Below are 17,138 nucleotides of genomic sequence, written 5' to 3'. Positions count from 1 at the left end.
GCAGTAAGTAGGGCTTCGAGGTACTCTTCAGTCGATTGGTTCCCGAGTTCACGGGGTAGCGGGGTAGCGGGGTAGCAGGTGCTTTTCTGAGTCTGCTGCCCAACCCCCCCCCGGTGCCCTTAGTAGGAAGTTCGAAGTCTTTTACTTAGCATCTGTACGGGGCGCCCGTGTGGGCTCGGGATATTGACGGCGCCGGCTGTTAAAGACCTTCATTAATTAGCATGCAGCGGCTGCTAACCATTTGGATTGGACTGGTCTACAGAACGTTCTCCTTTTAAACAGTCTGAGCACGTTTCTCATGTACTGACGGGCATGGACGCGGAGGTCTATGAACACTTCAGCGTCCTAGGGAACCAGAGAGGTGGAAAGGCGCCAGAAGATATATTGAGAGTGCAGCCGCGGCACATCTTGAAGCGTGCATACGAAACCTAGCAGCAGCTGGCGTTAGCGGTTCGAGGCGAAGCCACAGGTAACGCGCCAGCGCATAGTGTATGCGTTTCTGCTCCACCTCGAACTCTGGAGGGGCTGAAGGGAGGGTAGTGTCATTTACGGATTGGCTTAAATGCTGACAGCGCATGGATTCTTTGGCAGGTACTCTCAGTAGCCGCAGCCGAGATGGACCCAGGTGTCGGCCGCGGTGCAGCTTAGAGGTATTTAGAGGAGGCCGTCTCCCCGCCGGAAACAGGACCGCCGGTCTGTCCGGGGGATCAAAGCGGTTGGCCCGCTCCCGGGTTCGGTGGTCCATGCGGGGGTGGTGGCGGCTCATACACCTTTCCGTCGCCGGAGGCGGGGACAGCCTGCGCATCTGCGCGCAGTCTGTCCTGGTTTCCGAAGGCCCCCTGGCTGGTGAGCTCGGGGGAGTTTCGGTGCCATTGCAAAGGGGGTATGTAGGGGGACGCACCCGTGCGTTGGGGTGACGTCCCGCACTGTGGACGGGTCCATTTTTGAATAGCCGCGTCGGGGCTGCGGTTATGTGCCTTAAGGCGAAGAGGCAACACTTTGGTGGTTTAATGGATAGGACTAGCCCTTCTGGTTAGAAGAGCCCGACATACCCCTGCGCTCCCCGGGCGAAGGGAATGCAATTTCATGCAATAAAAAAAAAACAAAAATATGTACACTAGGTACCTGAGTCGAATGGGCCTTGTGAGGACAGCTCAATTTCACCACTGTGATTGCGACCGGGACTCCGTCTAGCATTTGTTAAAAGACAGCTCTTTATGGGCGGAACCAAGCGTCGAGTCCTTGGAAAGTGATCACAGCAGGTCACTGTTATAAACGGACACTTTTTCAAAAACCACTTATAGTTCGTTGTCTCTCACTTCCCTTTCTTGACTTCGCCGTTTTTATTCATACAATCGGTTAAATCACTAATAATAATTGTTTCTAGTCTCTCAGAATTTACCTTTATTAGAAAGACACTGTTAAATTATTATTTATTGCAATAGTTATTATTTATTGTACATAAAACTTCACAGATTTTAAGCAAACACTTTATAACACACTAATTGTTCAGATGTCCAATACAAAACGCGCAGTTTTTACATTCCCGATCGGATACTGGTTGGTAACTAAGTACTAACAAGAGATGAGCGGGGAACGCGCGTAGTAGGGAAAGCCTGCACTAGTGAGCGTAGGCTTGGAATCTGTGTGTATATCGTATCCAATTAGGTATGTCAAAACTACTCATTATGAACAAACAACTGGTTTCTGAAATGTTAATTTAAGCACAATAATATTTTAAAATGTCCTCGTAGTATCCTTTTTATCGTAGGCGGTGGCTACTAAGAGGCAGGATTGGTAGAGCACCGACGACGGTTCTTTTGAAACAAGTCTGTGCAGGCGCCCGACGCCACGCCACGCATGTGCAGTAGTAACACGTGTTATTGATTTAATGGTCACAGACATTCGATATGCTACGTCCATACCTATATTTATTATAGTCAGTCAAATAATGAAAAATATTACGGACAAGGTGAGCCGTGCGGGTCCGCTTGCGTTTTGTAAAATGTAATTTGATTGATACATTTAATAAAGTGTTATCAGGGGTTGAAAATTGAAAATGTTGAAAAAAACAGAGATCTATAACGGCGTTTAAGTTCTATCACCACGTAAGTTATTTTTTGGCAATTTTGAGATTTTGACATCATTGGCTAGAGAATTGAAAGACGAAATTGAAATTTGTCCCTCCTGAAAAGTAGTTAAAAATGACTTACCTAAGTGGTGAAAAATCTTAAACGACGATAAATATATTCGTGAAAACTTTCGACAAATCAACCTAACCCAGTATCAGTGGTAGTCCGAGCGGAATATAAAGGACCGTGACTTGGAAAATTACACTGATTTCACTGAGCTACGTGACGATTTCGAGCGGTAACTGACCAATCACGTACACTTTACCGGTTCGCTCCGCTAATCGCTCCGCTCCGCCGGATTCCGCTTCAGTGAAAACGTACCCTACAGGGGGAACGGCAGACGGATGGCCAGACAGATTTTAATGGACCAAAATGAAAATGTTAGGGGTGTGCTGTGTATGACTAGGGTTGACCCGCTGACTAGCCGGCTAACCGTGGTTTTAATGGTTGGATATTTAGATACTGCAAATTTCGTCATGTTTTGTTTATACTTAAATCATATAGGTACTAATAATAATATTAAATGATATTTGTGTGTTGAGTATCTGTTTTGAACCTGGTTATTAACCACTACCTGACCCGCGCAACTTCGCTTGCGTCACATAAGAGAGAATGGGTCAGAATTTTTCACGTTTTTACTGTTACTCTGCTCCTATTGGTCGTAGCGTGATGATATAAAATATGCCTATTTTTCACGAAAAATATATCAAAATTATTTAAATATCTCCTAATATAACGAAGACGCGCTAAGGCATACCCGCCATTAAAACAGTTGCCATGACAACGGAATTTTGTTAATTTAATGTCATTATAATATTGATTATTCGCGACTTAATTCGCCACCTGAATTTTCCCGGGGTAAAAATAAGCCTATGTCCTTTCTCGGGTATCAAAACATCTCAATACCAAATTTCATGCAAATTGGTTAAGTAGTTTAGGCGTGATTGAGTAGCAGACAGACAGACAGACAGACAGACAGACAGAGTTACTTTCGCATTTATAATATTAGTATGGATTAAGATGATGTAGGTACGAGTATGTTTATCAGTTAGGTATTTGGGTATTTGCATTTTTGTAATCAAATGACCGGGAGTGAAATGTCCAATGATATTTATTGTTATTCTATTGATGGCTTTTGTTTAATGACGCAGTAAATGTTCTTTTTTCCCTTTGGGGTCACAATTCTAATCATACTGTTTTGTATGAAAATAAAATACGAATAAAATACATATATACAACAATATTATTGTTGCTATCAGTCAACAATAACACCAGCAGTAATTCTTGTAGCAATTGTTGTCAATGGCAAAATTGTAGTTATGTTTAAAATGTGACACTGAAAACGTATATCTGCAAATTATATTATTTTTGACTGTACACAATGTACCTACCTAAATGAAACTGGTTCATCATTGCCTAATTTATATTGATCCAGAAATCAAAACATGAACATTTCTGACCATTAAATATTATGGGAAAGTACACTAGATTTATGTTTCACGGCTGGGTCAGGATCTTCTACCGAAATGGGAGAGTGGTATGAAGGGTGGAAGAGGTAGGGGCAGTTGGGGTGCCAACATTAGAACGGAAGTGTCCGAATTTGTTCTTGACCGTGCGATGCGGATGACAATAATAATATCTTCACCAACATGATAGACAATGCAGCAACTCAAATTGACTATTTAGCAACAAATTAATGTAATGTGCTGTATTTGGCTGACGTTTTTGTAGCCTGAAGCCGACCCTTCTTGGGAATCATCACGGGAATCATTATCGCTGAACAGGAAAGTAACAGGGGAAATTGAATGACGCAGTTGGTATGGTAACACGTATCTAAGAATACGTAAGAAAATGTACCAATGAATTCTAAACCCTCGAAAATCGCATTAGAATTGTACTGTCTCTGACCATGAGTAAAAAAATAAACCAAAATGTTATTATGCTTCTTTAAACATACGGTGTAAGTTTGCGTTTATGGCCGCTTCGAAGATTAATTAGGTACTTAACTGCTTGGAACCTGTTCTTGCAGTGTCACTGACGAGGCTATCCCTATACAAGGGCGCTCAGATTTTTTTTGAGAATATTTTTTTTTACGTGTGACACTGACAGATAATAATTTATTTAAAAATTATATTATTTACGGGTAGGTACAAATACTTAGGTTCGAATTTTTTTTTATGCGGATTTTATTAATTGCAAAAATGAATTACTGTAGGTATCTATCTGAAAATAAAATCGCCACGAGAACATTTCTGGGCGGTAAAATTTCACGATTTCAGATGTGGCTTACAACTAAAAGAATCGCTTTACAAACTTCAAACCAAGTTTGTAGATTACGGATCTTCTAAAACAAGTGCATAAAGTGTTTGTTTGCTTATTATGCAAAATCGACATAATTTTGCCAGTGGTCAATGGTCATCTTTTGACCACCATTGCGGAAAGAAACGTATCATTGGTAAAATACGCAATTAAATTAAACAGGTAACTAAATTAATTATAAACAGATTGATAATTTTATGTTGATTCATTCAGAAATCTACTTTGACAATCGTCTGCCGTACTACCTTTATATTCAGACACATAAAGTTAAATGGCGCGTAGCACGCCTATAATCTTTTAAAACGTTATGACAACTTACTTACTTCAAAATACAATTGGAACAAGTGGAAACACCGAAATTAAAATATATTAATTAATAAACAAAAACTAAATGAAAATAAATCTAAATATAATATAAATAGTCATGGAAAATTGAGAACGATAAAGGTTTTAAAAATAATTGCCAAGGCAAATATTGAATTGTCAATGTCAATGTCATTTAGTACAACAATGTCTGTCAGTGTCACTACATACATCAACATAGAGGACTGTATGTAACAGGTACGTTATTTTACAACTGATTTCGCAGTAAGTCTGTTGAGTTATGTTATTTATGTAACTAATTACTATTAAAAATTACGTCATCTAAAGTGTTCGGCGGTCACCATGTCTGAAGAGAAGAAATTCGGTCCACTAATCGGTGCTATCGATGAGGGCACCTCAAGTGCGCGATTCATAATATTCAAAGCCAATTCCGCTGAAGTAGTTGCATATCATCAAAAGGAACTCGCACAACATTTTCCTCAAGAAGGTTGGGTTGAACAAGATCCGAACGACATTTTAGAAGTTGTGACAACATGTATACAAAAAGCTGTGGAGAAATTGGAGGGCCTCGGAGGTTCCGCAAAGGTTTGTTATTATTTATTCTAGATTTTTGAAGACCCAAAAAAATCTAAACCACCAGAATTCTTAGAACTTTTAGCAATACTTTATGTCATTAAGGGAAACACAAAGCATTGTTTTAGAGGGTAATGTTTTAGTTTCAAATATTAAATCTTTGAAATAGCTAAAACCTAAAACAGAGTCTATCCCTGTTCATTTCCTAACATATTGATGTGTCTAAGAATTCTGATTTTATTTTGATGTTAAAGAAAGCAACAAATAAGATAACAAGGACTAAATCATATGGAAAGTAAGAGTTGCTAAAATAACTACAAACAATTACATTTTTAGTTCTGAAATACCTACTTTGTAATAAAGTTACTTATCAGATTGAGGAAGTGGAGAAATGTTACATTACATCTGCCATCATATGAAAACACTAAAGAAAATCAGAATTTTAGTGAAAGAAATGTGTTATTTTAACAAATTTATTACTGATTGTTCAATCAATTATTAAAAATACATATTACATTGTAATGACAGGACATAATAGCAGTTGGTGTTACAAACCAGCGAGAAACTACAATTGTATGGGACAGAAATACAGGAAAACCATTACACAATGCTATAGTTTGGTTGGATATGAGAACTGCTTCTACCATTGACAAACTTTTAGACACAGTGCCAAACAAGACAAGGAACAAAAATTACTTGAAGGTAAGTAATAACAAGTCTTATGCTTTTACTTACAATATCAGTTACAACAAATACAATTAACAGGCCTCGATGGTATTTTAACAAAACCACCCAACTCCTGCTGTCCAATGGCATAAATATAATAATATATCACCCCTGTCATACCCATAGATGTTGGAAAAGGTGTATGAAGTACACCCACATTTAAATATAAACAATGTTAGCCCCAAGTCATTGGGGGTGAGCCTTTTTTGCTTACTGGGGATGTTAATTTGAATAATTTGCCTGACCTGGGAATCAACTGTATACACATATCCTTGACCATGTCTACTCTCTCACTCTCTCTTTCTTTCTATTAGCTCTTCATTAATTTGGTGCACCATTTGCATCATGGTAATAGAAAAAAAAACATATATTTCTAACAATAAAGACTATATCTAAATCAGTGCTGTGCTTAGCATAGAGTACTGTAGTGCTTTATTGCATAAAATGTTGGCCTAAACATATTAGGTGCTCATGAATGTCACAAAAGATGCATGATGAGTTTAATTGATTTAATATAAACAGAATAGTGTTAAGTGTAATTACTGAATAGCTTTATAAATTGAATATCAAAGTGCACAATTTGTTATCAGTTTTATCTTAATCCTTATCTACTGTGGATTACTAAGTTCCATTTCAATTCTACATTGTGGAGTAAATAGATTCTAATGTTGCAATATGAATAAATAAGATTTTTAATAAATTAAAACATTTGTAACTTCTTCCTATTCCGGCCAATTTCATTTGCTGTCGAGTTTAGGCCTCCCCCTCAATAAGCCATATTTTGCGAGGTGGCACTTGCCTCATCTTTTTCAGTCCTACACATTTCACTATATTATAACACTTTTCTATGAAAAAGTTACTTTTGTACTATACCAACTCTTGCGTAATAGTAATTCTGTGTAATATAATTTGTAATAGTCTCTGAGTTTTTTATAGAGTTAGATTTTGATAATTTATTTATTATTATGTTCTGACTTTAGTCTTTGTTGAAAGTTTTTGTGAAATATTTATTGTATAAAATATCAATATTCTAGTTGCATATAAATGTACCCATATTTTATGATCTTTGCGAATGCTATAAACTAATTTCCAGCCATTATGTGGGCTTCCTTTGTCACCATACTTCAGCGCTGTAAAACTGAGATGGCTGAGCGACAATGTGGATGCTGTCAAAATTGCCATGAAAAAAGGTACATGCTGCTTCGGAACTGTAGACACCTGGATCATATGGAACCTTACAGGTAATCTATACTAATCTATACCAAAGAATAATAAGTACTATAGTATCTATACTAATATTATAAAGCTGAAGAGTTTGTTTGTTTGTTTGATTGTTTGTTTGTTTGGAACTACCGGTCCGATTTGAAAAATTCTTTCAGTGCTAGATAGCCCATTTATTGAAGAAGGCTATGGGCTATATATCATCACGCTACGACCAATAGGAGCAGACTACGAGTAAAAAATGTTACAAAACCGGGGAAAATTTTGACGCATTCTCTCTTATGTTGCAAGCGAAGTTGCGCGGGTCAGCTAGTTACTGATAATTAGTGTATAAAAAAACAACCATAAGAAGTATTTCTTAAAGTTGTTTTTTTATTTTTATTTATCATCAAATAAATACCTCTGCTGTCTCAGGAATTGTGTACATGACTGAATTCTTGTCGTCTAAGTTTGGATTCCCGTGTCGGACCTAGCCGACCTGCTTTTGGTTGTTTCCAATTTTTATAAGAATATTACTCAATAATACCCTGGAGTATAGTAACATGGTCGGTATATGACAACAGGCTCACTCCCTTTTATAAAAATGTAGGTGCTTTACTTTGCCGTGTGACTGCAAGTTTTTTTTATAACAGGAGTGATGGTATGGATGTACCTACCTATGTATCATCAGTGTTCCTAGTATTTAGCTTACCACTGATATTCGTTTGCAGGTGGTCCAAATGGCGGTAAACACGTAACTGACGTCACGAATGCCTCAAGGACAATGATCATGAACATAGAGAACCTCAAGTGGGACCCCTTATTGCTAAAGTTTTTCGAAGTGCCTAAATCAGTTTTACCGGAGATCAAATCTAGTTCTGAGGTATGAACATTTTAATATTATTACTAGCGAAACAAATTATTAAGTTATTTTATTGGTCTAATGTCCAGTTTCTGAGGTACATTTAACGGTAGTTTATCTATTGGATAGCGTTTTTATTATATGAGTTTAAACGCTATTGAATAGATAATCTACCGCTAAATGTACCTCAGAAACCGGGGATAAGAGTTTCATTTTTATTGTTTTTGATAACTTACTTAAAGATTCTAGATTCTAATAAATTCTATGAAAGTGATCGAAGAATTGATTCAACAGTCTGTATTTGCGGTCAATGACGTTTCAGTGCAAGGACGCATCCCAGTGTAATTAATTGCGTCGCGTTGGTCGCTTACGTATCACATGACATTTTGCTGCACTCGGGCCATTACAATCGTGCGAACTACGTCATAGTTTTATGTGTGTGACACAGAAAATTACATATTATTAAGTACCTACTTCACACACGTTCGTGGCCCCCGTATAGTAATTTATCTTCTACTTTACAATACAACCATGACAGTTATTAGTTATTATATATTTACAATTTATTTAAGTTTATTCTTGCCTAAGATCTTTATGGATAGAGAGCCAATAGATTCTTACTTTTTAATTTAAAATGTGAACGATATATTAGGGCTGTTTATTTATCGAATCGTTAAAGTCCCTTCCCATTGATTGCGAGAGCCCGAGAGGTCAAATGCGTCGACTGCGTCTTATAATTGTTTACGTTGTATTGAGATTGATATACCTACTTAATAAATATACTGTCATCAATATCATTTGCTGCATCAATACTGAACAGTTATGTAACCGTTATTGGACTATTCTAGAAACATCTGCTATTGGTTCTTATTATGTTGACAAGAGGCAATTAGTCCACCTACGCTTACGTTATTTATAGTTCAAAGAATAATTGTTACAGAGCAATTTAATAAATAGCTTTGGCAAACATATTACACGGGAAGGTAACAGATATTACCAATTCTAGTACCTCGGGTACTAGAAATTGATAGTCTGGAAAATCGTAATCGGTAACTGAAGTAATTCTTAACAAAAATTCCCAAAAATACAGATTTTTGAAAATATTATAGTAAAATATGTTCATTAATTTAATTTTATTAAAATAAGTAATAGGACTCCGGTGCATTAACCTTACATTCATAATTGTAAAGTGCAATGAACGCACAATGTCGAAAGCAGAATAAAACATTATTTATGTTTCGATTGAATAATAATCCTTAATCAGCTTTCGATGCCAAATTATGCCAAACATATTAATTGAAAATTAAGTGCTAATCTCTCCATTCGCAGATATTTATCCGATACTAACATTAATCCAAAAGATGAATGGAAAAAAATTGTATACAAATAATAATAAATTCAAATTCAAAATATCCTTTATTTCGTAAACTCGATACAAAGTATTTGAAATAGTCGTATATATTGTATTTTTGTGTTTAATAGTGAAGCTTTAATTGCGATCTGACTGCATTAAATAGTTGAATGAAAATAATTGCTAAAACTATGTACCTAACTTCATATTACAGGTCTACGGTTACATATCAGGCGGGCCCCTCGATGGCATTCCCATTTCGGGGTGCTTAGGGGACCAGCAGGGCGCTTTAGTTGGCCAAATGTGTTTACAAAAAGGGCAAGCCAAAGCAACCTATGGCACTGGTTGTTTCGTACTGTACAATACTGGGGACATTCGAGTGAACTCCAGCCGAGGACTGCTTACTACAGTTGCTTATCAATTGGGAAGCAAAACTCAACCGTGTTATGCCCTGGAAGGATCGGTGAGTGATAATAAAATCCATCTATATCCCACTGCTGGGCAAGGGTCTCCTCCCGTAATGAGGGAGAGGTTAGGCCTTGGGTCCACCACGCCACGCTGGCTAAGTGCGAGTTAGGGATATATAATACTTTAGTAATGTTCATGATCTAATTGCTTCAATGGCTTTGTGTGAAAGCGTTACAAACACACATCAGTCTTAATATACTTCACAAACAAACAATCAAGAGATTATGATAATTAGATCCGACATACTGTACCATTACATTATTATGCTAGTAACATATTGTAGTGTACTAAAATACATTATTCATTTCAAACCTTATTAAAGAAATGCTCAGACGCAATAAAGTGACGAACTAAGCAAGATCAAAAATATTCAAAGCAAAAAAGTCACGGCACCTGATTTTGACGTCATATATTTTGACTGGTTATTCGAGTTAGTTCCACATATTTCGATACGCTGTATAAGGAAAGTGTTTGATTATATTGCGTTTGTTAATAATATGTAACAAACACCAAGACCAAGAATTTAACATTAATACTAGAACGATTATTTTATAGCCTCTTATCAGCGTTTTATCTACGATGTAAAGACCGCCGCGGTGTGATGTCGCGGGAATTCCTGCGATTTATAGTTGATTCAATTTGCACGTTTATTTAAGACGAATAAAGTTTAAACTTTTAGGTAATTACAGCACAAGTTTATATTCGCGATGAATTAAAAATAATATCCTGCCAATTTTAAAACATCTCTCGCGTAGGGGAATATATTGGTCACTATGCCTCTACCAATGAGCGTTTAGGTTGTGGAATTGATTTCCTCACGCAACAAATATGGTTGATCGCTCGTAATTTGATGATATAGATTACAAAAAAAGAAAAGCCATTTACCTACTTGGTTCGGAGTTTAGATATAAAACATAAAAAAAGAATTGTTAAAACTAATAATTAAATAAATACTCATAGTAATACCGATCACATAAACTTGTGGTTCATACACAAGTGTATACTGACAAAGACCAATTGTGACGTTTCAGGTGGCAGTCGCCGGTGCAGCGTTAGGTTGGCTGAAAGACAATATCAATCTGATAGACAGTGCTAAAGACTCCCAGGCTATAGCAGAGAAGGCAACGGAGAATGGCAGTGTGGTGTTTGTGCCAGCTTTCAGCGGGTTATATGCTCCGTATTGGCGCCAAGATGCTAGAGGGTTGGTATTTGTATATCAAACTTAAGAATAAAAAGGCTATAGACACAAAAAAGTCCCGACAGTCCCCTGAAAGTTAGTAGATTGCCTCATATGTATTATAACCGCTGCAGGGATCCTGAAGATTAATTATTGCTAGGACGTCAGGCTCTCCTTGCAACGCTAGCTATTTAGGCCACTAAAATACATGGCTACGCAAGTCTTCGGTACTCAACGATTGAAATCTACAAGCGAATACCACCATAAAAATCCAGTCGCAGACCGACCCTCGGTGACGGGGACGTGTACGAAACTCAATGGATTTGTCTTGCGGTAGTTGCTTGAAGACTTAAATGATTGAGTATCGAACATTTCCGTAGCCTGGTATAAGACGCACATTACTGTCAAACTGTGAGGCAAAAGTCTCTCTTTCAATTAATTTAATTTGATGTTAATACAACATAGGTACATTTTTACAATCTCTCGCTCTAAATTTCCAGCGTTATTTGCGGTATATCAGAAGATACGAACTCCAACCATATTGTGAAAGCGGCACTGGAGGCTGTGTGCTACCAAGTGAGGGACATTCTGGATGCCATGAACGAGGACTGCGGTATACCACTCCAGATATTAAAGGTACCACAAGCTTTTAACAAATTCTCAACAGCACTATAAAACTGTTTTAAATACAGTCAACTCATGCCTAACTTTACTTATACTTTATTTAATTACAAGTATTTTTTTAGTTCTATGATAAAAATACAGTACTTAATGGTTTTGTAGCTAAACCAAGATTTTAATTAAAAGATGACTTGTGTAAATTTATACATTTACCAAATACAGGTACCAGTGAAAATATTTTTCAGTTGGTAAAGTTAACATAGTAAAGTAAAGATGTACCAGTTGACCGTATCATATCTTAAAATCGAGATAGGTTTATCTAGACACAAATATTATAAGGAATTTAACGTTATGCTTAGTTCACACGGAAACATGCTAAATCTAACATGACGTTTTTTTAGTTAGAATAATTTATGTTCATTAGAAATAACAGATCTTCTCGACTTATATAGAAATTCTGAATGTGACATAAAAGTATTAACCTTAACATATTTATTTCATAAAACAGTTAATGTTTGTGGTAACATAAATAAACATAATAATTAAATATTAAAGTGAGTTTTGCTATGACGATCGATATGCACTTCAAGGCAAGTTACAACATGAAACTATTTTTGTAAAGGAACAAAAATTAAATGTTAAGTTAAAGAAATAAATAAATACCTTATAGAAACGCCATCTAGTGAGATTAAACGGAACTAGTGTCTCTTATGGTCCAACAGATTGTATCGTTCTTTGTTGTTTAAACGCAAACATATAGATGGCGCTATTCTTAAACTTTTTAATAATTGTTTCAGGTGGACGGTGGTATGACTTCGAACGCTTTAGTAATGCAAATGCAGGCAGATTTGATTGGAATCAATGTTGATAGAGCGAGTTTCACAGAGAGTACAGCTTTAGGAGCCGCTTTGGTCGCCTATTGGGGAGTGGAGAACTCCAAAAGCGGAGCAGCGATACCAATGATTAGTGGTACCACTTACACACCACAGATTACTGATGACGAAAGAGACATGAGATACAAACAGTGGAAGATGGCTGTCGACAGGTCTCTAGGATGGGAGCAGAATTGACACGACCCGTGATCAAGTGGCCTTATTAGTTATCTAAGGACATGTACGCACATCCGTCAACGATTGATTGAATGGTGTGTACTAAACGTATTTGTTAAGCACACTGTGCAGATATTATTACTGCTACTGTATTCTGACAATGCAATATAATTACGTATATTTTTGGCTTTCTCACTGCAACGAATAAGGATTCAGGGTAGCCAAAAGATCAACTTGATCATACTACAATTTCTTCGATGTTTTTTCTGACCCTTTATAAGATATATTGTGATCATTCTTCTTTGTTATGTATTGATGAGTTGTCTATCGTTAAACCTTTGTTTTGTTGAAGTGTCCGTCCGTGTCGCCTTGCCTTCTAGTTTCAATTTTATTAGTGCTTTTAGCATATTTACGAACTGCAATATTAACTGTGCCTGCCATTATACCTGCCCCTAATTGTGCTATGAGATGTCTATTTCGTTAATGAAACCAAAAAACAAATAGTTTTTGTTTTACTCTATACTGAGAGGATTTTTCGCCTTAGTAACAAATTTTTTTTTAAATGACTTACTTATAAAACCACCTCAAATTGCACCACGCAACCAAAATAAATAGAAACAAAGTTTTCAAGGATCAAATAGTGTTTTTTGACGCTTATTTTACATCGATTTTGGTTTCGTTAACGGCTAAAAGGCAATTCGTTTTTTACGTATTCTGTTATTTTCCAAAAAACCTACGTATCTGTCAGCGATTGTACAAAAATAGCGTTGATTGTAAATACAAATAAATTCAAAGTAAATTTGTAAACGTGTGTAAATATATAAAGTTGTACGAGTTTTAAATATACATATGACATATTCTATCGTGAATATATCGCACTTTTGTTGGAAAAAGGGCATAAATTAACTAAACTTCAGACCATATAAAAGAACTATACTGACCGACGCACGCTGCTTGGGAAAATATCAAAATTTTCAAATAAACACTAAACACCTGCTAACCACGTTACCTAAATCTTTGGCTGTTCTTTAAATAGAATATTTAAATGGTTATATCGTCTTGTTAAAATGTTTTTATAAACAAAATCGGGTCCTACGAACTTTAGTGCATAGTTATTTAGCGATGTGAAGAAGCGTCTGTAGTTACTTTTATGCTCTTTTTTTCATTAAAAATGCGTTATTAGAAAATAAGAAGTTAAAGACAATAGATGTAGCCTTGACATACGTTTACCTCGAATGTTGTTATACTTATAAGAGAAAAACAAACGACAAAATTCTGCTTTAGTATAATTTTTACTTAGACTTAGTTCTGTACCTCTAGTGAGAAAGGATATAAGTCCGATTTTGTCGAAACAAGTAAAAAAATTCGAGTGCTCTTATATCACACTTTTGCAATTATTTAGTGTTAGTCGACCTCTTTTGCACATTGCTTACTTTCTTATTATTAAAAATAAAAAAATATCTGTTTTTACCAATCGATAGAGCATATTTTTCTAAACATGTTGGTACACTTAACAAATTTTTGACGAAATCGGACTTATACCCTTTTCCAGTAGAGGCAGATTTATGCTTGATTATGTTAGCAAAATGCACAATAGTTTTTAATAATTTTTTGTTCGGGAATAAGTGCAAGCTGGTTTTAGTAGAAGAATTCACATAGTTAGAAAATATGTTTTCTTTATTGCTACATGTATCAAACAAAGTACAAATAATTGGTATAGGTAGTTATTTTTATAAAAATATTACTGTTACATAGCTAAAGTGGTTGAAATAGACTAAGGACAGCCCGCAAGCAATAAGCATATGCCTTATGTTTTCTAAATTAGGCCTAAGTTTTATTGTTGAAGTTGCGGCCGAATGCATATATAGCCCTCAACTATAAGCTATTAATAAGTATCATGCTGAAACAGAGAAAATCCTTGCGTGTGCAAGTTAGGAAGAAATATATTGTATTTTGCTGTAATGTATTGTGCTTGCCGCAGATTTTCTCTTCGTTTCGGCTAGACAGGTTTAAGTACATATTATATGCCCCATTCGTGATAGTTTATAACATTTAATACCGGTTTCACTAATTAAAATCACTTTTCTATACGTAATTGACAGGAAAATTACCCAAAAAATCTGGGAAAATTTTACTTCTGATCCAAAATTGGTGAAACCGGTCGTTATACTAAAAAGACGTAGATAAAATAAATAAAAATAAATATATGGCTATTTACACAATTCATCACATACACATAGTATTGGGTAAAAGTAGTTTTATTTTTACATAACAATTAGTAAGAAAATTATATATAGCTCAATAGATTTTTATACACTTATATACTTGTTATTTTAATGGTGGTATATTGATTTGCACCCGTACTCATAAACAATACTTAAAAGCCTAAAGCTCTAAGAAATCGTGAACTACAATATAAATTCTTTCATACTGATTTAGTATTGTTTATGCATACGGGTGCTTATATTTTTATTTGTTTAAATGTTAACAAGATTTTACGTTAAACGTATTTTTATAGCATAGGCAAAAATCGCATTCCATGCTATAAAATAGCTTAATATTTTGTTCAATAATCTGTGATTCTGTAATTTAAATTTTGACACTGATATTTACAACACAACAAATGCCAATTTTACCGTGAGATTTAGTTGTTTGTGCATGCATATTATTCATGTTATCACATGATGCCGTATTCAAATTTGATAGAGACAACTAGGATATTGTAAGAATACCGTTTTATATGCAAACAAATAACTAACTAAAGCCTTCTCACCGTAACCATAACGTAAAATGAGGAATAGCTAAGAAACAGCCGTTGGTCAACTACGTCTGTACACGTGTACGTCGTATACGTATTCGCGATATGGGCGTATACGTGATACAACTACCGTTTGTGTACAAAGTATGTTCTATAAAGTGACCATTGAGAACCGACTTTTTTATGTTGATCGGTAGTCTATAACACATTATGTATTTTGCGTTTCTGTTCCTAACAAACATTTAGAGACAGTTTTGTTTTACTCGCACAATTAACTCACCGACTTTCTGTAAATCCACCGATATTTGTTTATTTTGTATGAGAAATATAAAAGCTATATTTTAGTAAGCTATGAGAGTATATTACAAATGAATCTATAGAGCAATAGTAAACAACGAATATATTGAAGTAACTAGTAAAATATAAAAGAGTTGATACAAATTATATAAAGACAAAATGTATTTAAGCTTTATATCGCTTAACCCTTGTTTATAGATACTGTAATGGAGAAAATAGCTAAAATATTTAATGTTTGTAACGTGTATATATAAGGTTGTTTATCCACCTATGTTGTGTACTAACAAATAGAATAAGAGTGATTTTTGATAAATTTTCTTCGATATATTATCAATATTATATTTGCAATTGTATCCATTGTTTGTTGATTATTGCCTACTTAGTTTAGAGGGTTTTATAGGACGATTTTGTCATTATTTAGTTTTATTTTGAACAAGAATATTTAATAAAGGGTTTAATAAGTTTATTGCTGGTATTTTATTTCGCCTTTAGCAATCACATTTCCTTAAAAAATAATAATTAAAGCCGTGTTTTAATAAAGACCGAAGAAGAAGATTATCAGAATCTAGTAACCACTCAAAACATCCCAGATTACTCTATAACAATTTAATCCCAAAAAAACTACTGCTAAAATCGTTGAATAAAGATGCAACATTATCGTTGTTTTTTAAAGCTATCGTATCGTTAGTGGTCCACTAGTGTCACGATGACACTGTCGTTTTTCGCGCTCTCCAAAGCATAGAGACACTCAGTTCTTGATTACATAGTGGTCACCCATCGAGGGATTGTCCTTGCTAAAGTTTCATTTAACTACTGATCGTTTACCATCCAGCGGGCGCAAGTAGTTAGATATAAGCACTGCGCTGAAGACTAGCAAAAACATACTCATCTTACCGTAGTCCCATCTCAGAGCGAGGATAGGAGGACGCCATGCAGAATTCTAGCATCCATCAAATGTAGTCAATCTTCTGATTTATGTAACTAATACTTCTGCAGTACCTTAGCGTATCGGACATTCTTATTTTTTCAATCAATGTAAAATATTAATTCTATGTAACTATTTATGACCTTATTCTTTCGCTTATTACTCAAACTTTACTTAATATTTTGTTTATGCCAGTCTGCGAGAGTTGAGAGTTCTTATTTATTTGAAAGTGGATGGGCCGCATTACTGATAGGCAACCGTCGATTTGATCACACGGACAATCACTTTAAAGCTTATATGAACCAAATAATAATTATCGAAATTTTCAAACAAATTGACAATTATTTTAAAAGTTT

At 35.4% G+C, this 17,138-nt stretch overlaps 1 protein-coding gene across 2 annotated transcripts; it reads left to right on the top strand.

The window, feature by feature from the left end:
* The first annotated feature begins 4,954 nt into the window (after positions 1-4,954).
* Gk1 (Glycerol kinase 1) lies at positions 4,955-16,323 on the top strand. 2 transcript variants are annotated; one of them, XM_076134705.1, is made up of 9 exons: positions 4,955-5,012; positions 5,103-5,360; positions 5,877-6,050; positions 7,168-7,315; positions 8,006-8,157; positions 9,702-9,950; positions 10,987-11,156; positions 11,633-11,768; positions 12,551-16,323. In XM_076134705.1, exons 2-9 carry the CDS (start codon positions 5,118-5,120, stop codon positions 12,821-12,823), a joined length of 1,545 nt encoding a protein of 514 aa, XP_075990820.1. In that variant the 5' UTR covers positions 4,955-5,012; positions 5,103-5,117; the 3' UTR covers positions 12,824-16,323. The 2 variants fall into 2 exon arrangements, with proteins under 2 accessions (XP_075990820.1, XP_075990821.1); XM_076134706.1 differs by lacking the exon at positions 4,955-5,012 and having other exon boundaries at positions 5,023-5,360.
* Positions 16,324-17,138: the final 815 nt, after the last annotated feature.

Source organism: Anticarsia gemmatalis, chromosome Z (assembly GCF_050436995.1).
Source record: "Anticarsia gemmatalis isolate Benzon Research Colony breed Stoneville strain chromosome Z, ilAntGemm2 primary, whole genome shotgun sequence".
NCBI classification, from domain to species: domain Eukaryota; kingdom Metazoa; phylum Arthropoda; class Insecta; order Lepidoptera; family Erebidae; genus Anticarsia; species Anticarsia gemmatalis.
Note: the sequence above shows the minus strand (reverse complement) of the source record. Positions and strands in the feature narration are given on the sequence as shown.